This window comes from Hippocampus zosterae, chromosome 8 (assembly GCF_025434085.1).
Source record: "Hippocampus zosterae strain Florida chromosome 8, ASM2543408v3, whole genome shotgun sequence".
In the NCBI taxonomy this organism is placed as follows: domain Eukaryota; kingdom Metazoa; phylum Chordata; class Actinopteri; order Syngnathiformes; family Syngnathidae; genus Hippocampus; species Hippocampus zosterae.
In genome coordinates this window covers 8,057,057-8,080,632 of record NC_067458.1, presented here as the reverse complement: position 1 = coordinate 8,080,632, position 23,576 = coordinate 8,057,057, and the positions used below count along the sequence as shown (strand labels likewise).

The window sequence follows — 23,576 nt, the reverse complement described above, 5'->3', positions numbered from 1 at the left end:
TGAAAGCCAGAACGAAGATCAGTAACACGTCTGTGCTGGACTTGCAGTATGCCGATGACGCTGCAATGCTGAGTCACACGCCACCAGGACTGCAGCTGTCCCTTGACGTCCTCACGGACACATATACCCGCGCTGGCCTCGTCCTAAATGCAACAAAGACAGAGATTTTGCAGCAGACCACCGACGCTGACCCCTTTATCTTCCACTCCGGGGAAAATGCTCTGAAGAACACTGGCGACTTCGTCTACCTTGGCTCAACTGTCAACACGAAGCTCGACCTCACACCCGAGATCCAAAGGCGGATCGGGTCGTCAGCTGCAGCATTTGGACGGCTGTCTAAGCGATGCTTCCTCAACAAGAACTTAACTCTTACCACAAAAACTAAGGTCTTTAACGCTGTGTGTGTGTCTATCCTACTCTATGGTTCAGAAGCATGGGTGCCCTATGCTAAACATCTTAAGCAACTGGAGCGCTTCTACATGAACTGCCTAATGAAGATCCTGGGCATTCACTGGTGGGACAGAATTCCACACACGGACGTCAGAAGCAGACTGCAAGTCCCACCGCTAACGACTCTCCTCCTCCAGCGTCAATTGAGATGGCTCGGCCACATTGTTCGCATGCCACCGGACAGACTCCCGAAGAAGGTGCTGTACGGTGAATTAAGTACGGGGGAGAGGAGCAGCGGCGGGCAGCTGAAGCGTTTTAAAGACAGCATAAAGGTCACTCTCAAGAAGTTCGCCATCGATCCGACCAACATGGAGGAAGCGGCATCGGATCGGGTGGAGTGGCGACGACGCACCCTGGAGGGCGCAGCGCATCACGACGCCTCATACAACCTGACGGCCCTGCAGCGTAGGGAGAAGCGACATGCTGGACCGGTTATGGACGGCCACTATCGCTGCGACCTTTGCGGGCGCGGCTGCGCTACTCTGGCGTGTCTGAGGGCGCACCAACGTGCGCATCAGCGGCGTCAACAGCGCGGGGATCGAAGGATGGGGGAGCGCAACGTCGTCTTCGGCTACGAAGGACTGGAATAAGCAAGTAAGAGCAAGTAACTATATTTAATGCAGCCGCAACATTCAAATCTTATGTTTGGAAATACTACGGCTTCGAAAAGAAAGACGGAAAGCTTGATAAAACCTCCGTAATTTGCAAGGAATGTCGCACTAAGAAGCCATACAACGGCAGCACCACAAATATGCAGACCCACTTAAACCGATGGCACCAGATCACCGACAAGTTTCCCTCCCGCTTCCCCGCCCAGTTCCTCGTCGGACACCGGAGAAACTCTTGGTAAACCAGGTCAGGATCAGAAAGAAATTGCCTCATATTTTGGGAGTCCTCTTGCAACTTACTGTGACCGCGCAATGGCTATAACTAAGGCCACTGCTTATTTCATATGCAAAGACCTCCAGCCTTAGCGTGGTGGACAACGAGGGTTTCAGACAGCTCGTGCACGTTTTGGAACCCAGGTATAAAATACCAGACAGGTCTGTGTTCACTTACAAACATATTCCCGATGTGTACAACAAAGTGAGAAGTGAGATTACTGTGTCGCTGAACAGTGCGCAAAGAGTTGCACTTACAGTGGATGGGTGGACATCTTGCGCTATAGATTCATATATATATATATATATATATATATATATATATATATATATATATATATATATATATATATATATATATATATATATATACATATATATATATATACATATATATATATATATATATATATATATATATGAATATATATATATGAATATTTCATATAAGACACTCAGTGATAATTGTCTGTTTGTGTTTACACTATAGCAACAGCTGTGAGTCTCAGGTGCCAAATTGTTTACATTTTCTTTGCACAAAACCCAATTGTGAAAGGGCTTAAATAAGATGTTTTACAAGTTCTACTCTTTATAAGGAATAAAGTGGTATCCTTTTTGTAATACCATACTGAATTCCATCTTTTTAAAAGCTTTTTTTCTTTGCTTATTTGCATCATGTTTAATTGCACAATATCGCAACAAATTGCATTGTATCGTATCGGATCGCATTGATTTGAACTTAATGTGTATCGAATCGTATCGCATCGTGACGACAGTGAAACGTATCGCATCGTATCGCCAGAAAATTCCATGTATCGTTTAAGTATCGCATCGCTGGCAGTGGATCGTGATGTGTATCGAATCGTCCTCAGTGCTGAGATTCACATCCCTAATATATATATATATGCCGTATTTTCACGACTATTCGACGCATCGTACTAATGGCCGCAGTCTCATTAATGCGTGACATTTCTGTATTTTACACATACACAGGACGCATCGTACGAATAGCCGCAGTTTTACAGTGGTAAAACATACGCCAGCTTAAACATACGGCATGCATGCGCGCACTCTAACACGTTAGCTTGAAGCATACGGTAGCATGCCAAGACATACAGATAAGATAAAAACACGTTTTTAAAAAGGCAACGAAAGCAGAACTGAGTTCGGGTGTATTTTATTTAGCCATCGTACAACGTTTTTGATCAATCATCACCCAGAAATCCATCAAAGTCCTCATCCTCTGTATCAGAAGCAGAGGACTGCACATCTCAGTTGTCATTGAATGCATCACGTGCTAGTGTGAGTTGCTAAGCATTGCCGAGCGGAAAGAAGGAGTAGCAACAGCAAAGTCAAAATTTCTCTCGTGTGAAGCTTTCCCACATTTGAAAGTAAAGAACAGAGCGAAACATGGTGGCAGCGCGTGTGTGTGTCGAAAGAATTGAACAATTGTGCAAGTACCGTAATCCATCAAAAACGCCGCGTTCCCTCTCGTTGCGTATTGTGGCGTAACTCGCCCAGGGCTGCCTCTCTCTCTTTGTAAAGTTGTGTTTGCCATCGATCATTGTTCCCATGCTGTTCGCAACTTTACTTTGAACGCCCGGTTGATGCCAATGTCCAGCGGTTGGAGTTCTTTAGTCAAGCCTCCGGGAATAACGGCAAGCTCAGAGTTCATTTGCTTGACTTGATTTTTCACCGCTGCTGTGAGATGGTCACGCATGCCAAAAGCATAACCGGTGGCTTTAAGTTTTAACTGAGCTTCGTAGGCATGTCTCTTTGTCGAATTTATTTTCAGGGGTTCTTAGAAACCAAAACCGGAGTTGTTTTGCAACAATGCACATTGCCACACGCTATACAAGTGTTGGTACTGGCTTGAGGCGTCCACGTACACGCCCACCCTTCACCATTGGCGGACTAGCTTGTCTGTCCTCTCTCTCCCTCTCGCTCTCTCTCCCTCTCCATATATGTATATATACACGCCCACCCTTCCCTGATTGGCCGACTTCTTTCACAGTCACTTCCGCCTTTTCTCTATATAAACGGCGTGTCGGCTGTCAGTCAGATTTTGGAACTCAGCGCATATAAAGGACGCTCCGCACCATAAGGCGTCCTGTCCATTTTGGAGAAAATTTAAGACTTTTAATGGCGCCTTATAGTCGTGAAAATACGGTGTATATATATATATATATATATATATATGTGTGTGTGTGTGTGTGTGTGTGTGTGTGTGTGTGTGTGTGTGTGTGTGTGTGTGTGTGTATGCGTGTGTGTGGAGTACCCAATGAACTCCAGTGCAAGCATGGGAATAACATCAAAGAAAGGCCTGAGTTGAGAGTCTTAATCCAGAACCTTTACAAGCTGGTTCTAGTGTTAATGACATTGTATCAGTCAGGTGAAAATATGCCAGTTTTAACTATATTTGATCCCGCAATCAAACTGATTCAACACCATCTGTAAATGGTGCTTTTGATCCTCAAATTTGTGAATTGCTTGTCCTGTTCATAGTGGCGCATTGGCCACTTACAGTAAAAGTCAGCTACATGAACCACAATCTTGCCTAAAGTCCATCCACACAACTCAAGATTTTTTACTGATACTGAATACTAATTACATTATGGTATATTAAGATATTTTGTGATGTTTTCTTTAATCAATGTATATCTTCTCAGAGATGGACTCTTGAGCCTGCTTTGACGACTTCAGAGATAACTCTGACGACTTCAGAGATAAACTCTTGAGCCTGCTTTGAAGACTTCATAGTCTGCTTTGCTTGAATTGTCGAAACTTGATTGTGATCAATGCCACTTGGTTACACAACAAACAGTGTGGCGTAGGGAGAGATGAGAATGGCCACTCACCCCTCCCGATGCACACACTTTAGAGGATAAAAGGAGGGGAGCGATGCTCCTCAGTAGAGTCTGCTGTGGGTAGCGTACGGACGCCCAGCGAGTATCGAAGCTCACTCTGCTGAGGATGTTGGCTCTCCATCCTACTGGCATACGGTAAGAGTATATCATCTTTAGCTTCATACAACTTGTTTGAACTGTGTTATCATTTCTGTGTGGGACCAATAAAGTAATAATAATAATAATACATTTTATTTGTGGGCGCCTTTCTAGAAACTCAAGGACACCTTACAACAAGCAGTTAAAATCACGAGTACAATGTTAAAAAACTACATCAAATAAGATAAGAAAAAATACAACAAAATAAATAAATAAAACAATGGCTTCATGGTCTGAGTGAATAGGCTTGTCGAAACAGATGTGTTTTGAGGCGGGATTTGAAATGTGTTAATGAGGCTGTATTACGAAGGTCAGCGGGGAGTGAGTTCCATAGCTGGGGAGCAGAGCGACTGAAGGCTCTATTTCCCATGGTGACGAGGCGAGCAGGGGGGACAGAGAGGAGGACAGAGGAGGAGGAACGAAGAGAGCGGACAGGCGTAGGAATATGGATGAGGTCAGATAGGTATGGAGGGGCTAGGTCATGAATGGATTTGAATGTGAGTAGCAGGATTTTATATTGAATGCGGTGTAAAATGGGAAGCCAGTGGAGATGTTGGAGGACAGGTGTAATATGGTTTATGTATGGCGTGAGTGTGATAATGCGGGCGGCTGAATTTTGGACCAGCTGAAGCTTATGGAGGGTTTTTTGAGGGAGACCAAACAGAAGGGAATTACAGTAATCGAGTCGCGAGGTGACGAGGGTGTGTACAAGTATAGCAGTGGACTGAGGAGTGAGAGAAGAGCGGAGCCGGTGGATGTTTCGAAGATGATAATATGCAGAACGAGTGATGTGGTTGATATGTGAGGTGAAGGAGAGGGTGCTATCAAGGATGACACCCAGACTCTTGACCTGAGGGGAGGGGGAGATGGAAGAGCTTTCGAAGGGAATGGAGAAGTTGTTTATTTTGTTTAGATTGGATTTAGTGCCTATAAGGAGGAATTCAGTTTTATTGCTATTCAGTTTGAGGAAATTTGAGGTGAACCAAGATTTTAATTCCTGCAGGCAGTTGGTTAGGGAGGATGGTGGAAGTACGGTATTTGGTTTGGTAGAGATGTAGAGCTGGGTGTCATCCGCGTAGCAATGAAAATGAATGTGATGTTTCCTGAAGATATTACCCACGGGAAGAAGATAGATTAGAAATAGCAATGGGCCAAGGACAGAACCCTGAGGAACACCTGAAGTGAGGGGAAAGGGGTGAGATCTAAAACGTTTGAGCTGGATAAACAGGGTGCGGTCAGAAAGATAGGAGCGGAACCAGGAGAGGGGGATGCTGGTGATGCCAATGGAGGAGAGTCTGTCGAGGAGGATGGAGTGAGAGATGGTGTCAAAGGCTGCACTGAGGTCAAGCAGGAGGAGGATGGCGAGTGAACCGGAGTCAGCAGAGAGAAGAAGGTCATTGCATATTTTGAGGAGGGCAGTTTCAGTACTATGGAGGGGACGGAAGCCAGATTGAAATTGTTCGTATAGCTTATTGGAGGAAAGATGGGTGTGAAGTTGAGCAGCTACTGTTTTCTCTAGAAGTTTGGAGATGAACGGAAGGTTTGATATGGGACGAAAGTTGTTCAAGTCGCAGGGATCAGAGCCAGGTTTCTTCAGTATGGGAGTGACAGCAGCAGTTTTGAGATGAGATGGTACAATGCCAGTAGAGAGGGAAGTTTGAATAATGTTAGTGATGAGAGGGGAGAGGGCCGGGATAGAAGCTTTGACTAAAACAGTAGGGAGAGGGTCAAGCTGACAAGTAGAGGATTTGGACTTCTGGATTAAGATGGAGATTTGGTGGACAGATGGGGATGTGAATGCAGAGAATAGGTGGGTAGGAACCGGGGAGAATGGAGAAGGAGGGTTAGGAGCAGCTGAAGGGGTGAGTTGCTGGTGGATAAGTTGGATTTTGGATGTAAAAAATGAGGCCAGAGTATTACAAAAATCAGTGGAATAGAGATGTGAGGGAAGAGTGTCAGCAGGTTTAGTGAGTTTAGAAATGAGTGAAAAGAGTGATCTGGGGTTGCCTTCATTGGAACTGATTAATCCAGAGTAGAAGATTGATTTGGCTTTGGATATTGAGTCCTTGTAATGGAGAAAGTGGGTAGTGTACATTTCTTTATGAATGGCGAGTCCAGTTTTTCTATATAATCTTTCAAGTTGACGGCCTTTTGATTTAAGTTGTCTGAGGGTAGGGGTAAACCAGGGTGCTGTTTGGTTGAAGGAGACAGTTCGGGTTTTGAGTGGGGCCAGGATATTGAGAATGTTATGGAGATTTGTATTGTAGTGTGTCAAAAACTCATCTGTTGTAGAAAGACAATCAGTACTGGGGAGGTTGTTGATAAGTGATTCTAAATTGTCCGGGTTAATGTCCTTGATTTTACGGAAATGTATAATGCGTTGTGGGTTGGATTTGAAAAATGACAGGTTAACATTGAATGAAAGCAATAGATGATCTGTGTATGGGAGGAGATCGGTTTTACAGTTTGTTGGTGATAATCCAATACAGCAGATCAAGTCCAGAATATGTCCTTTACTGTGTGTGGGAAAGTTGACATACTGTTGAAAACCAAAACTGTCCAGACAGGAGGTAAAGTGCCTATTGTTGGTAGCCAGAAGTGTCTTGTCGTTATTTCTGAGTGCCTATCTCTGACGATCCTTTATAAAACTTGATATTCATTCAAATTGAGTATCAGAAGTGTTTCAAAACACATTACTACAAGTGTATGCTCTTGTAGGCCTAAAAGTCGGTGCAGCGTGCAGTCAGTCATCACGTAACTGAGTGATACAGAGAGAAAAAAAAACTAACTAAGCAAGTAGATTAGAAAAGCATGTGATTGTCCTTCTTGGTCGTTATTCTTTGGTCAATATCTGTGTCTGGCTGCCTGCTGGGGTCAAAGAGAAACATCCTCCGCTGGATTCCAGGCATGAGACAGCCCTCAGATTGCTTTTTGACTTTGACATCTCACGAATGGCCCAAAATGTAATCCCCCCCACTTAATTGGCATACCTGCATAGCCTATGAAACATCTGTTTCTAAAATCAAAAAGAAAAATGAGAAGAAAAAAAACATACACTTGAAAAGAAACATATTTGGAAAATGGCAAAGGGAAAAGGAGGATAAACAGACATGCTAGCAAAACAAGCAGGAAGTGAGAGGAAACCGGATTGTTTCCATGCTCCACGCGACACACTCACACACCAGATTAGGACAAACTCATGCCAAGGATGCACAGACAATAGCCAACAGCTTCTTTAGATTCTCTGAGGGATTCTTGCCTCTCTCTCTGTTGCCGTTTGTCAGAGAAATTCCAGATTGTATTCATTTACAATGTGTATAATGGAAAATGATATGATACTGAGATGGTTATTTGTTGATCGAAATCTGGAGCTGTAGATCCTCTGGGTACCGTAACAATGGAAAGCGACTCAACATATAAAAAACTCTCTAAAGAAGGAACTCTGGTTCTCTTGTCAATCCAAAGCAATCCATCAACTTAGTCCATATTTGATAAATATTAAAGTATGAGTTGTCTTGCGACATGACCTCAATTTGCCGTCTGACCAAACCTCTTAAAACCTGATACCAGCTCAACCCACCTGAACATACAGCTCCCTCAGCTCATATTGGAATTTCTTTGGGTCTGTTGTGATTGTTACGGGTCCGATTTCTGCAAAGAAAAACAAATTGTCACAGAAAATGTTAACAAAGATCATCTCTTCATCCTTTTGACACATCCTTAAAGGGGAAGCCAAGTCAAAAATGTTCTTTACAGTAATATGTTATATGTCTCCCACTTGTCCAAACATGGTATTCTTATTACTATTTGTAGGGATATGAATTAAGCAGCAAGCATATGAATTAAGCAGCAAAATCAACACGTTTTTATCCAGAATATGAAATGCTTCATTTATTTATTTATTTTTACTTCCCCTTAAAAGACGAAGCAAAGCAGTTTGTTTATATCGCACATTTCATACACAAGGCAACTCAATGTGCTTCACACAAGCAAGAAAACACCTACAGGCTTTTACAAACACAAAAGTAATGACATTCAGAAGCAAAGCACAGAAAGACAAAAGTAGCCCACAAAAATGAGGGCTACTAAACCACTCGCCTTGTACGGTGTAGACATCTGAGGTGCCGCTATCTTCGAAAACAGGACATGTGATGGTTCTACATACCCTGACATAATGAAATAAGGGGCACATGCCTCACTTTTGATTCATGGACAGGTGATGTCAGCCCTGTTAACTTTGCTAGCTCGCTTCAAGTCATACACTGCATTGCTCACTTGTGCATTTATTGTAATGACTTTTATTTATTAATTTATTTTTTACGCTGCACTTTTTCACCTTGCAGTACTTGTGAGTGCACTTTATGAATCCTTACCCAAGAGCTTGTGGAATCTGAGAAGAGGCCTTTATTATGCAAAAAAGGAATGTTTAACACGATAATACTCATATTCTTATTGGAACTCTTAAAGTATGTCTCCTGGAAAAGAAACTGAGTCCGTTAAATTTACAGAATGCATGTATGTCATGGTGCACGGTCAGGATGGGAGCACCAGGAAAAATCCTGTAACCGTGTTTGACAACATGCCGTGCAGGAGAAAGCTGACTACAATCCTGGCTGGAGAGAAAAGGAACGGACAGAAGGATATGATAAAGCACACATAATAAGGCTGAGTGAATGAACTCAGAGTGAAAGAATGCTGGTAAAATTGTCAAGAAGAGCCAAGGAAAAAATGAGCAGCATAGATCTGATCAACAGGAAATAGAGTTTAGCACCTCCTCACCTCCTCTTTTTATTTGCTGGGAATGCAAGTAGACGTATGTGAACTATTAGCACAGCTTCGGAGCTTCAGGTGTTCATACAGCATTCATCAATTCTGTAATGCCACGAATGCAGCCGACAAATGCGAAATTAGCTAAAATGTTATTTGTTGTCCTGGCACTGTTGTCCTAACTGCTCGCCCTTCACAAAAGAGTTTACTAAACAAAAAAGGTTGAAGACGTGTAGTTTCAGTGCTGCCTGTGTGTTTTAGATTTAATGCTTTTTGAAGAAAAATCTTGGTCCATTTCAAAATTCTACAATGCCAACAATCTCAATGGAAGTCGACTAAAGAGGTTCCATCGTGTGTGAAAGAGCAGTCAGGGTCGTCTGCATTTTTGATCCCAAATGCCAAATGTTCGCTTCAAAACAAGTAGCAAGTAGCTCTTATAGCACTTGTAAGAAGCAACAGAAGCTATAAACACATGCATCCAGTCATCAGGCGCCGACAGGTATGGCAGCCTCGGTCACACGCTCCCTAGTATTATCCCTGTTTTGTCATTTTTGTTTGTTTTTTGGCGACCCTGAGCGGCTTACTTACACGAGGGAAAAGTTGCTGCGCATTGGGGAGTCTACGCTCGGTCTTTTTTCACCAGCACACGAAAATCCACAAGGTTTTTCGGAGCTAATCGCGAGCGGAGCGGCTGCGCTGTACGGAGCATGGAAACGCCGCCGGAGGAGGGTGAAGCGAGCCGGCATGCTTGTCGAGCTCCGGCAGCGCGGATTTCGAACCCCGCTCCCATCGATCCATCTTGCTAATCTACGATATCTGCCAAACAAGATGGATGAACTTCTTGTCCTCACGAAGACCAACAAAACCTTTGCACGTTCTGCTGCGCTCTGCTTCACTGAAACCTGGCTCAGTGACCGCCACCCAGATTCCGCGCTACATCTACCCGGCTTCCGCCTTCTCCGAGCCGACCGCGACGCGGAGCTATCAGGGAAATCGAAAGGTGGTGGGATTTGCTTCTATATCAACGAAGAATGGTGCACTGATGTCACGAAGCTCGACGCACACTGCAGCCCGGACTTGGAGTCGCTGTCTTTAAACTGCAAGCCATTCTACTCGCCACGTGAGTTCACCTTCTTTTTACTAGTCGGTGTTTACATTGCGCCACAAGCTAATGCTAACACGGTGATACAAACGCTAGCCGAACAAGTAAACAAACTCGAACTAAAATACCCAGAGTCACCCCTGATCATTTTGGGCGATTTTAATAGGGCACATCTTAACCGTGAACTTCCCAGATATAAGCAGCACATCGACTGTTTCACCAGAGAAGGCAACATTCTAGACCACTGCTATACAACAATCAATGCATACCGATCGGTCGTCCGTGCAGCATTGGGTCTTTCTGACCACAATTTAATCCACTTAATACCTACATACAGACAGAAACTCAAATGTGTTAAACTGGTTGTTAAGACTGTGAAAAAATGGACAGATGAAGCAAAGCTAGCTCTACAAGAATGCTTAGACAGCACTGATTGGGGCGTCTTTGAAACTTCAACGGGCACACTGGATGAATACACAGACACTGTAACATCATACATTAGTATCTGTGAGGACGTGTGTACCAACGAAGTCCTTCCGCTCCTTCAACAATAACAAGCCATGGTTTACTCCCAAACTCAGGCAACTCAGGAAAGAGAAAGAGGCCGCATTTAGAAGTGGAGATCGGGCACTGTACAAACATGCCCGAAACCAATTGACAAAGGAAATTAACATCGCTAAGAGAAGCTATGCAGAGAGGCTGAAAAACCAGTTCTCTGCTAACGACTCTGCATCTGTATGGAATGGCCTGAAAGCAATCACTAACTATAGAATGCCATCCCCCCAAACAGTGAACAATAAGGGTCTTGCTAATGAACTAAACATGTTTTTCTGCCGATTTGAAAAGGACACCCCCATTTCCCACACACACCCACCACTACCAGAAACCACTCTACCCCCCCCCCCCCCACCCTCTTTTTCTCCACTACAGATCCACGAACAGGACGTGAGACGGCTCTTCAAGCAGAAAAAGATCAAGAAAGCTCCGGGGCCCGACAAAGTGTCCCCCTCCTGCCTGAAAGTCTGCGCTGACCAGGTGGCTCCAGTCTTCACACAAATCTTCAACAGATCCCTGGAGCTGTGTGAGGTCCCATCCTGCTTCAAACAGTCTACCATCATCCCAGTTCCCAAGAAATCGGCAACATCGGAACTGAACGACTATAGGCCTGTCGCCCTGACGTCTGTGGTCATGAAGTCCTTTGAACGCCTTGTGATGAACCACCTAAAGAACGTCACTGGACCCCTGCTGGACCCTCTCCAGTTTGCCTACCGGGCAAACAGGTCTGTGGAAGACGCAGTCAACATAGGTCTGCACTACATCCTCAAGCACCTCGACAGCACAGGGACCTACGCAAGGATTCTGTTTGTGGATTTCAGCTCTGCGTTCAACACCATCATCCCGGAACTCCTCACCCCCAAACTACTCCACCTCGGTGTGTCCCCTACGATCTGCCAGCGGATCCTCAGCTTCCTGACGGGACGGACACAACAGGTGAGACTGGGAGCAACAACATCATCAATACGCACCACCAGCACTGGAGCCCCACAGGGATGTGTCCTCTCGCCACTGCTCTTCTCTCTCTACACAAACGATTGCACCTCAACAGATCCAGCTGTCAAACTCATAAAGTTCGCAGACGACACCACGGTCATCGGTCTCATCAAAGACGGCGACGAGTCTGCGTACCGCCAACAAGTGGAGCAGCTGGAGCTCTGGTGCGGCCGACACATCCTCGGGCTGAACACGCTCAAGACTGTAGAGATGATCGTGGGCTTCAGGAAAGATTCTTCTCCACAGTCGCCCCTCACACTATCCAACTGCCCTGTGTCAACCGTCGAGACCTTCAAGTTCCTGGGAATCACAGTCTCCCAGGACATGAAGTGGGAAGTCAACACCATCTCCATCCTGAAAAGGGCCCGGCAGCGGATGTACTTCCTGAGGCTGCTGAGGAAGCATGGCCTGCCACAGGAGGTGCTACGACAGTTCTACACGGCAGTCATCGAATCAATCCTGTGTTCTTCCATCACGGTTTGGTTTGGGGCCGCCACAAAAAAGGACAAAATCCGACTTCAACGGACAGTTAGGACGGCAGAAAAAATCGTTGGCACCGCCCTACCCACTCTTGAGGACTTGCACACTGCAAGAATCAAGACAAGGGCACGGAAAATTCTCCTGGATCCCCCGCACCCTGCCCACCACCTTTTTCAGCCACTCCCCTCAGGCAGACGCTACAGATCCATGCGCACCAAATCCAGTAGACACTTAAACAGCTTCTTCCCTCTAGCCATTAACTCCTTAAACAGTCACTGACGTAGTCACTCTTCTTGCACCACAAAATGGTACTACAAAACTACTGGTTACTCTAAAATGGTTCAATGATTTTGTTGTTTACGATGATACTAGTGCAGCGTGTTATACCGGAGACAAATTCCTTGTGTCTTCTACATATTTGGCCAATAAAGATGATTCTGATTCTGATTCTGATTCTGATGCGGTGTAGTCATTTTGATGACTCGGGGTAAAATATGCCAGAACAAGAGTGGCTGTCAGTGACCATCAGCTATGGGGCTTAATTCATTCCATCAGTCCCTCCGAGTGAACACATGTGGAACTGCACACTGTTAGCTTGCATGAGTGAGCATTCAACGTAGAATGTGCTTTTTTTCACAAAGATTGGACTTTTAGTACCAAAGTTAAGAGACTAAGATTTTCATCAGGCAGAATACAACAGCCAAGCCAGCTATCAAAGAGTAAAATCTCGAGATGTTGGAGGAAAACATAAGATGCCGTTTTTGAGGCCCACCTCGCCTTTGCTCTGTTGACTACTCGTATTTTCTTCCATAGCTGCGGCACAACTTTGTTCATCCTTTATCACCAAACAAGGTACCTTCCACTCTTTTCAAACACCTTTTCTCCTCACTGCTTTCCATGTTAGCAGCTGTCATTTAATGACTTTTAGCCTGCAATGACCAAGATAGCATCAGGTTTTTATTTGCTACTACTATAAAATGAGCATGCGATGGAAAGGACCACCATGTTTTTAGACCGCTTAATGTGGCACCACTCCGCTCAATACGATGGGGCTATTGCAGAATGTGGGGCCCTCTATCTCACACAAACATTAGTACTGAAAAGATCAAAATAGTCATCAGCGCACACACAAATTTGTATGAAATGAAAAATGAAAACTACACAAGAGACACAACAGTCCAGATGAGGCGTTTCCTCCAGAGAGTGATGGCAGCTCTCCAACCACTTTGACTGTATCATTTGTCTGGTTTACCGAGTGTGACCCCGGGAAATGTCTTAATTGTATGCTCCATGAATTGTACATATATTAAGGAGACTTACTTATGGGTTCTTGAAAAAAAAAAATCATCGATTGGTTGTGTCAGTAAGGGCATCGGCATCAAAACTGTACCAAATAAATCATGACTTACTGCAGCGACTACCGATAGGACAATTCGAAAATGACGGCAACAAATTAGTCAAATTTGTGTGTCTGAAACAGATTCGTGGCTTCATTCAAACTGCATTTGGCACTAAACACTAAACTGCAATGTGGTAAACAGTAACATACCAACTGAATGTTTTGGAAAAGCTGCAGAATATCTGTCATGTGAATCATGAACTGGACTATCTGAAAAGGCAATTTAAAGGGAATAAAAGCATAATCCTCTCTTACTTAGGGAACTGAATTGTTCATCTTCGGGTAATGGAGCGTATTAATGTATAAACAAATCTATTCCTGATTCTGAGCAAAAGCTTTATTTAAGGCGATTTACACTAAGAAATTACACTTGAATCCCCCGTGTACAATTCAAAACGCCTCAACGCCTTTCTCAAAGGAATTCGATGAATCGGAAAGAAAACAGGTTTTCTCTCTGTGAATTTCATTGCCCAGCTGTTTTGTTTCATACATCATAAGAAACATTTCTAATAATTCCACCGAATGCAATGGCTATTCTCTTGATTTTAGGTGAGTGTAGATTGGATACACGGTATTCTCCGATGGGGAATGCAGAGGTGGACGTCACAAGAAGGGAAGATATACGTTTTCAGACGCTGTCTGACCCGCGTCTCCACAGCTGAACGTTGACCTTAACGGCTGTTCAGCCATGCACTTGAACTTCACGATCAGGGTATGGCACACAAAGGGTAAATGCACATCTGGATGATGTTATAATGATCGACATTTTTTTTCATTGAAACTCAAAGCACAACAGGGAAAATAGCATTCAATTAACAGCCCTTCCAATTTTAATCAATATCATCATTCTGACAATACTTTGATGACATCTCGGACCAAAAAATGTTTGATGAGGCATAACTATGCTTTTCTGATGAATTCCAGATGAAACTTCTTGGAGACAAAGCAAATATCGATTCCTCCCTTGGCTTCCTGCTAAAATGATCCTTGCAGAACTCAAAGGCACACGAGTAGATGAAGTATTTTATAGCGTTCATAATGCAAAAAGAAGAATGTCCATCAAGCCCCCAACAAGTTCAGAGAATGTTTGTGACCCCCGGGTCTTTGTGATATAATGCCGTTGCTTGGTCAGAACAGCTTCATTAACTTTTATATTAAGCGAGTGTTTGTCAAGCAAGGCCAAATGTACTAAAACGGGGTGGTGAAATCTTGACGTGGTGATAAACCACCTGAACCCCTGTGTTGTTTCAACATCAAAGAGGTCAGACAAATGCTTGATTCATGTCCTTAGCTGAGGATTCAAAATTACAACGGTATCTTCGACTGTTGCTCAGTTATGAAATCTCGAAAGGCTTCGCACCCAAAGGTCACAACGAGCATGGAGAAATGATGTGACTAGAAGCCTGAGCTTCGCATGGGCATCATGCATTGGAAGCATTTGATTCACTTGATTGCCCAAATTGCTTACTTTAGGTTAAGTAGAGGCGCTACACTAAGTGGCAACAGGCAACCCCAAATCTGCAAATCGCATGACTGAGCACTTTATAATGAGTGCATTCAACACTGACTGAGTGTTACACTGCAGAAAGTGTCTTGTTTGTTTTAAAGAGCAGAGTGTAATTATACATGCTAAAACTGACAAAGAAACTCAAGATGCAGCAGATTAGCAGACTAGGCCACACACAGATGCTTATGAAGAGATTTCCACTTTGTGTTCCAGAGCTTACTAAAGCAACGTTGGGCTTTGCCCAGATGTGGTGTAAAAAAAAAAAAAAAAGATCGATTATACCGTATTACAGTCGTCTTTTCTGTTTGGGCAATAGTTGCAGATGAACAAAGCATTGTCTTCATCTTATCAGCAATTGTCAGTTATTTAGTCAGTTAATTAGTTGCTCCATGTACAGCACTTTGTATGCAGAGATGGCTGTTTGAAAGTGCTCTGTAAATACAGTTGAGTTGAGTTGAGTAAAATTATTCATTCAAATACTCATAGTTCACTTCCTGTGCATTTTAGGGAATCGCTATCCTAGTCCTTTTTTGTATGTCTCCGCTGCTACATGTGCCTCCCAATTTTCATAGCTCTAAGTCAAACATAACAGGACATTAAACCACTGTAGATTCCACACTCTTTTTTTTTGTCTCATGTATGACAACTTTAACATATCAAAATTTTCTGCGGGCCCGATATTTTCTGCAAAGTTTCACGAGTTTTCATTCATGTTTCAACCCTCAAAAATGTGAATCATCAACTACTTTCACACAGAAAACTGTGCGGAAATACAATGGCAATTTTCTTCTGTTCTCACTTGAAACGTACTGTATACTCCATCCATTCACGGCACCCCACTGCCCTGAAGCGGTCAAAATGTGTTTTTTTTCAATTGCTATTATCTTCGTATATTATTTTAGAATATATATGTTTTAAATTCTTACACATTTATTTTCTAGTTGTAAATACAATTGAGCTGAATTGAGTTCAGACCTAATTTCTACAGAAACCACGAAGCGAACTGGCAGTGTGTGCTGCTCAGTCCCCAATGACACAAACTATTTTGGTAAACTCTGACATAAGGTGGTGTCTATCACTCATCCATGCAGATGGGGTGTCAAGATGCATGACTTTTCCCCCACACATCACTGAAGCATGGGCCAGGGGCCACAGGCAACCTGACCTTCACCCTAGCAGCCTGTTACTCCCTAAGCACGTGTTGTTTTCTTGACACGTGTTTTAGAAAGCATACACACATTCTTGTCAACCTTGCTGCATGCATCAGCACCACACACTTTCAAACACAACTGGGGAGCAATTTAACCCTTTCAAGCACCCTGTAACCTAATAACATGATAAGCTGTTCACTGTAGTAACCGCTGTCCCTGAAAGGGTTAAACTGCTCGAAGCTAATATTTATTCAAGGGTTTCGTCCAGAGCTTGCAATTTTCATTCATAAAGTTGTCTAGACACTAAACTGTACTGGTGAAATGAAACGTGTCTGGAGTACCGGTATATGCACTACATTTTAAGTATAAAGCAGATTACTGCGGGTAATAAAATGCTGCAGTCGGAAGCTGATTTAGAGATTTGCAAAATCATGCTTGACTGTGTGCAAATGCTGAACTGTATTTGGCAAGGGGCCACTGAATGCCTTTACGTGAATTTTAGGAGGCTGCTTTAAGGGGGTAATTATTGTAGAGGCATATAAAAATGGTCCGTATAAAAGTCTTAAATTGCTAAACGTGGCCTAAAACATTCTCCAATATTTATTTTGTTAAAGCAATGAACGTAACATAAAGTAAACATACATAAACATAAACTAAAAGTTGCTCCCTGGGAGGAAACCAGTGGCAGCTGTGATGAAAATCACCTGACATGCCTCGGTTGGTCAGCCCTGACAAATAGACCGAGTGGCCGGTTAGGCTGTGGACACATGGTAAGAGTTAGACAGCGGTCAGATAAACATGTCTGGCAGCGAGGTAAAAACAAATCAATTAACACAGTCATTTAAGGGTCAATTGGAATCTGGCATCTGATGAAACCTTGCTAAACAGTTTCACAGTATTGTGTTACAGTTAACAAAAGAATTGTTGAAGTTGATTGTCTAATTTCCTCACTGCATTTTCGTACACGTTGGGCTCTATTTTTGTAGACGGCACATCTGCGCCTTGGCGAAAATGCTGACGGATGCTGATTTTTGTATCTCTGCATGGCTTGTGTTGCTAATTTGGCAGACAACTTTTGCCCCAGCACAACAGGAGGAGTATCTCGGTGATGCACCTGGCAGAGTGACAATTTGGTGACTAAAACTGAAAATAAATCTTAGGCCTGCCAACTATATCAAACACCAGCGCAATGTAGACAACTTGCCCAACGTGGAACATTTGCACACACACAATCGATATTGCGGGGCAGTGTCCAGATGCCAACTTCACGGCGCAGATGTGCTTCTGCCATGTTGAGACTCCCGAGCATGACAAGCACATTTAAAGGGAATGAAAGAAGCCACTTTGATGGGCATTATTGGTGTTTCCCGGCCTCTCGCATGCATGCAAGAGCAAAATGACCCAATATCTGACCTGTTTCCATGCAGAATTACACCACCCCCAAGCAGGATTTACGTCGGTTAAGAAAAAAGAACCCACAGTTCTGTTTTCCTCTAAGTCAGGGGTGTCAAACTCATTTCACATTGTGGGCCACATCTGGCCTCGGAAGATGTCAAGTGGGCCGGACCATTAAAACTCTACCATACCAAAATATCATGTCTTTTCTTTGTTTTGGTTTTGTGAAGCATAAAAACATTTGGAAAATTTTGACATTTCATGAACATATCTTTTATAAAACATTTCACGAAAAACCTTCCTTTGCCAAATGTGCAATTTACTTTGATCATTCACATACTGTATATGCATTGCAACTGATCCCACTGATTGTATAAAGGCACAAAACCTTAACAAGTAATTGGTATTGAAAAATATAGTCATGCATTTTAAGATGAAACGAGATTTATAAAGAAACTAATTTTGGAACCATCTATGCATGTGCATATAAAATCTAAATGTAATCCCTGCCTGCACCTAAAAAACCAAAGAGAAAACAGTCTTCCCCGTAGAGGATAATCCATGAATTGCATTTTATTAAAAATATTCATTCCGTGTCTTTTATGCATTATTCCCCACATTTAAATTATCCTGCGGGCCTGATCAATCCTCCCCGGGCCCGGTTTTGGCCCCTGGGACGTATTTTTAACACCAATCGGACCAATCCATGGCATCACGTGACATGCCAACATGTTGCACCTCATATACATCTCATCAAATAGAGCGAGACCTCAACTCAAGCAAGATACAAAGGATTAACTCTACATGTGTGCTTTGATTTCTCCTTGGCTTCTTTGGGAAACGTTAAGAAAAAGACAGACTTCAGCATACTCACGATGGCTCAGTCCCATGAGAATGATTTGATTTTACAGATCTTTTATCTGGTATGTATCGCTTCGTGTTTTGTTTTTTGAGTCCTCGGGTATGTGTTTTCTTCCTAAATAATAGGGGGAGAACCCTTGAGCACTGAAAGCCAAATGAAAGCTGTTGTGTTAAGAGCGCCTAAAGGCTCTTTGGGTGAGGCCGCTCCCATCCCCAAAATGTAAGCCAATTCAAATATACTGTAGCAGGTTGAAACACAGAGATTGCAGTCACCCACACACCTCTTTTCTCCATCTCCTCATCTATCTTTTGACATTCCTGCCTAATAGCATCATTAGTGACTGTGTCCAGCCAAAAGCAGGCTCCTTGTAATCATACACACATAGGCGGGGCTCAAACGGCCACTCTAAAAAAAAGAAAAAGAAAAAAGAAAAAGAACACAAAGGTAAATGGGGGATGGTGGACAATGAACGCCAACAAAGCTCAAAAATGAGCACCTTTGATTACTAAACCATTATGCCATCGCTCTACGCTTCAAGTTTGAAGTGTCCTCTAACTAAAGAGAGCTGGCAAGAGCTCGGCTGGTCAAGTCATCAATTTAGCAGAACCAGATACGCCAACGCCTACGGCCAAAAATTTTGCGTCATACTATTTTTGTGATCGACTTGGTCAATTTTTTTTTCCGCCCAGCCGTCAAGATTTGGAATGTGCAGCGGATTCTGAATGACCTGCTATTGCGCCATGTAGAAAGTTTTTAACATTTCCTGGCTTTGGAATGACAGAAGAGATTAACAGATGGAAAGTATGTCAAACGCAGGAATCTGAATTGTTGATAGGGTACTGAAAACTAAGAGCGGTTAATAGATTCATTTGAGAGTGTTGTGATAAATACACAAGAGTGCGCCTCAGTAAAATAACCTGTGAAGTTTGATTTTGCTTTCTCACTCTGCAGGATGGAAAGGTCAGGGGATTGTGGGGGTTTCCTGACTGAACCACATATCCAGGCATCCTCTTGACGCTCGCTTGACACACACAGACACACACACTAAAGCACACAACACAGGGTGAGTCAAACACAAACACACTCTTGGATGTTTACTGTGTCACAGTTCTGGTCTCTGATTTAAAAGGAGCCAACTCAAACAGGAGGGACTGGATCAACAGAGCAAAGGCATTTAAATCTAACAAGACAGATTATAATACAAAAAAAAAAATCTTTGGGAAAGCAAAATTAAAATATTTGTTCAAGGAAGGACAATGCAGACAAAGAAGAACATTTGGGGAAATATTGTGTGACTTCATTCTTCGTTCATCCTCCAGTTCCCTGAAGGTTTTGGAGAACAAATTAAAATAAAAGCTTTGAGAACGAAATAGATGTCATATGGCAAAAAACACAAAGACAACAATAGAGCTTTTGTGTGATTCGACTTTTCTTGGTGGGGATATAACAGTTGCTTAGAATTAAGCCTTAATCCACTACTGTTGCCTCCTTTTATTATCCGCTAATGATCTGACTTTTTTTTTTTTGCCTTTCCCCTGGGGCATGACATAATTAATTCATCACTTGTGTAGACTGCACATAGTTTCTCCCAGAAGATAATTATTATTCTTGGCAACACAGATGCCTGCTCAAAGAAATGATTGCAAAAATGATCTGAAAAACAATCTGTGACATGTGGAAATGTAACCAAGGAAAACAAACATCAGGAATAGGAATCCCTCGTTTCACTGCACTATACTTCAATCTCATGGCGCCTATTGTCTCTGTTAAAAACATCAAGAGTAAACTAAAGTCTTTAACACAATATTTTACTTTATTTTATTTGAAAAGATACTGCTGTGGATTTGAAGAGAACAGTGCTTAATCAATGAAATGACTGCTAGAAACGTTGTCGTTTATCCCGTCTTGAGACAACTGAGGCAAAATGACCTACTTTGCTGCAACCAGCAGAGGTGCCGCTCATCAATCTAAATTACATAATTTATAAACTGAGGAACAAGGAAAACCCCCACCCATGACTAACAGCAAGAGTGTCTGAAGATCCAGAGTCACTTTCAAGTAATGGCCAAACTTCACTGTCTGACATTTTTCAGTCAATCAGAGCATTTATTCCTGGGGCGGCCAACCAGTCAGAGAGTAAGAGCCAATTTTTTTTTCTGTGTTAATGGAAACAGCCACATCGCTCGACTTGGGACCAGTCAACTGGCTCCAGGTCGATCGCCATTGACGTGTTGGTTACCACTACATTTACAGCTGACTTGCTTAGCGCTTAGCACTGAGCACCGTTGTTTGCGCACGAGCAGTGATTCAGTTGTCATCTGATTGGTTCCCCAGTTTGTCAATCAAGTAACGGGTTTGATGATAGGCTGACGAAGTTAGTTCTGTGGATTTAGTGCCGTTGTTTGAATGGCATTTTCGACGCTTAGCTTGAACCACCCAAAGAGCCGCATGCGGTTAGCGAGCCGCGGGTTGGCCACCCCTGATTTATTCGATAACCTCAATATCCAGTTGGAAGGTCTTTGTACTCAACTACTAAACTTCGTCCTCACGAATAAGACGATGAAGTGCGCTAGCATGACGTCTTGTGGCTTACGAGTAGAGTATTCCCACGATTGACCTTCCACTTAACATTTCGGCACACCTGAACAACACTTTGCGAATTTGGCAAAACTGTCATGAGCTGATATAGCTGTGTGTGTACTGTGACGTAGTCATATTTTGCCATAGTACGATGTAATTTTCCCAAGCATACCAAAGTTCTCCAACTAAGGATAAAAGGATAGATTTCAAGGATATCGAATAAATGCTCATTAGACAGACTCCAAAGAGGAGTCACTGCCCGGTCAGAGTGAAAGAGCACCTTGGGTGATGATAATCATCTAGGTATAGCCTTGCAAAGCTAAATCAAGAGCAGTACACGAAAGCTCGCGGAATGCTAATGATAGTGACGGCCAAGCTGAACATCTGTGTGCCGACACCAAACCTCATCTGGAGGCTGGAGGTGTGAGCAACAACTGGGCTTTCAAAAGGCGGATCGTGAGCAAACTCTTAGATTTCTCACTTTTTTCTCTTTTCCAAATAATGAAGCAGTAAACCTCAAATGCAACGAGCGTGAAGGAAATTTTGCCTTTTCAGACCTGGATCATGGAAGGGGACCAGGGCGAAGTTGTAGAGCGGCCGATTCGGTCTACTCAATGATGTCTCCAGGATTTTGGATGCCCCCTCTATAACTTGGACAAGGTCGTCGTACATGGAGCCGGTCACGTCAAACACGAATGCGAGGGTGGATGCGCCCTCCGGGATGTCCTCTTCAGCGGCTTTGGTGCGTGCGTCCTGCCCGAACGAGAGCGTCGCTGAAAGGGCATACAAAAACCACCTGAATCGGGTGCCCATTTCAGATCCGAAAGTATCTTCTATTAAATACAAAGCCCAACGGTCAGTCTTTACAGGGCACAGACATTGAGTGTTTAAGTAAATTAAAGTATTAGCTAAACAAAAGTAATGCGCATTGATCCAGCTTTGGTGCGCTTCCGTGCTTCCCTCCTCGCGTGTTTTTTTTTTGCGCAAAGAGCTGCGGAGATCGTCCTCGAAGAATGTGTCTGCTCTTGCCGTTCAAGTGGCTCTTGCGTGTCTTTTCTGTGGTGAGTGAGGTGTGCAGGGTCAGTCTTATAGACCACCTCTCAGCCGCGCACCGAGCCTCCGAGACACAAACTCGCATAGCAGCGCTCTGATTGGACGCGGACTTTTTTGTGCCACGGTTTGGCGAGGGGGGAGGGGGGGGGGGGTGATCACTAAGTGCACGCAACATAACACGATGATCACAACATATGTGAGGATGTCTTTTGCGGTCTATAAGTGTTCGTCTGTCACAATAAACACCGACTTAATATCAGTTCTGGTAGATGATTTGTGGTATATGACAATGGATAGATCCAAATTTGTACAATTCTTACATGGAAGTATTCCAGGGATAAAAGTGAATTAGAGCGATGTTAAAACCAGAGTACCCGGAGAAAACCTGCGCAGGCCCTGGCTGGGCGAACATGCAAACTCCACACAGGTAGATCGGAGCTGGAATCGAACCCGGTTAATCAATTTATCCATGCATCCATCCATTTTCCGATGCTTTATCCTCACAAGGGTGGAGGGGCGTGCTGGAGCCTATCCGAGCTCTCTTCGGGCAGTAGGCAGGAGACACCCTGAACCGATTGCCAGTCAATCGCAAGGCACATTGAAACAAACAACCATTCCCACTCACACTCACACTGCGGGACAATTTAGAGTGTACCATTAACCTGCCATGCATGTTTTTGGAATGTTGGAGGAAACCGGAAGACCCGGAGAAAACCCATGCAGGCACATGCAAACTCCACACAGGAAGGCCGGAGCCAGAATCGAACCCTGCACCTTTGTACTGTGAGGCTGACGCGCTAAAACTTTTCTTTTTAATGTGGGCAAATTACGGCCCGCGGGCCGGATCCGGCCCGTTGGTATTTTTAATCCGGCCCGTCGAAGATTGGTGCACAATTATGGTTTGATTGCATTCATTTCGTTTGGACTTGTAATGACAGGTATTTCAACACCAGGTGGTGCAGTTACTTCAAGTTGCAGAGCACAGGGAGGGAGGAGAAGACGAAGAAAAGAGGGAGAGAGTAATGACCATGGAAGGGAAAGTTATATGTAGAGTATCTGATTAAACGAAGTGGGTAACAAAGTACGAAACACTCAGGAAACGCCTGGAGTCGGAAAGACTCAAATCTACGAGACTTTGAAAAACAAGGAAGCGATTCTTACTCAGTCCGATTCTGGCAATTCCATGCTCAGAGTGAATTGCTTGTGGCTCGAGTAAATGAACATTTCCGAGAATGGTTTGATTGTTATCATGTTAAAAACTTTCTGCAAACTGGACCGCTAATAAGAGTCGGAGAGCAGTCAAATGTGTAGAGCTGAACAACAGGGGGCTCAATACACATCCTTGAGGAGAACCGGTGCTGAGTGTGATGGTGGATGAGAACGTTACATTATT

The 23,576-nt window shown here is 43.5% G+C and overlaps 1 protein-coding gene across 2 annotated transcripts in view; it reads right to left on the bottom strand.

Moving 5' to 3' along the window:
* The window catches only part of hmcn1 (hemicentin 1), a 100,842-nt gene extending 78,593 nt beyond the window's left edge, over window positions 1-22,249 (bottom strand). Inside the window, exons 1-2 of one of the 2 annotated variants that reach the window (XM_052073255.1) lie at window positions 21,688-22,249; window positions 7,917-7,987 (exon numbers count right to left, since the gene is read on the bottom strand). In XM_052073255.1, coding sequence (XP_051929215.1) covers window positions 7,917-7,987; window positions 21,688-21,943 — 327 coding nt within the window. In that variant the 5' untranslated portion in view covers window positions 21,944-22,249. The remainder of the gene's footprint in view (window positions 1-7,916; window positions 7,988-21,687) is intronic. The other variant, XM_052073257.1, reaches the window with a different exon arrangement.
* Between the last annotated feature and the right edge of the window lie 1,327 nt (window positions 22,250-23,576).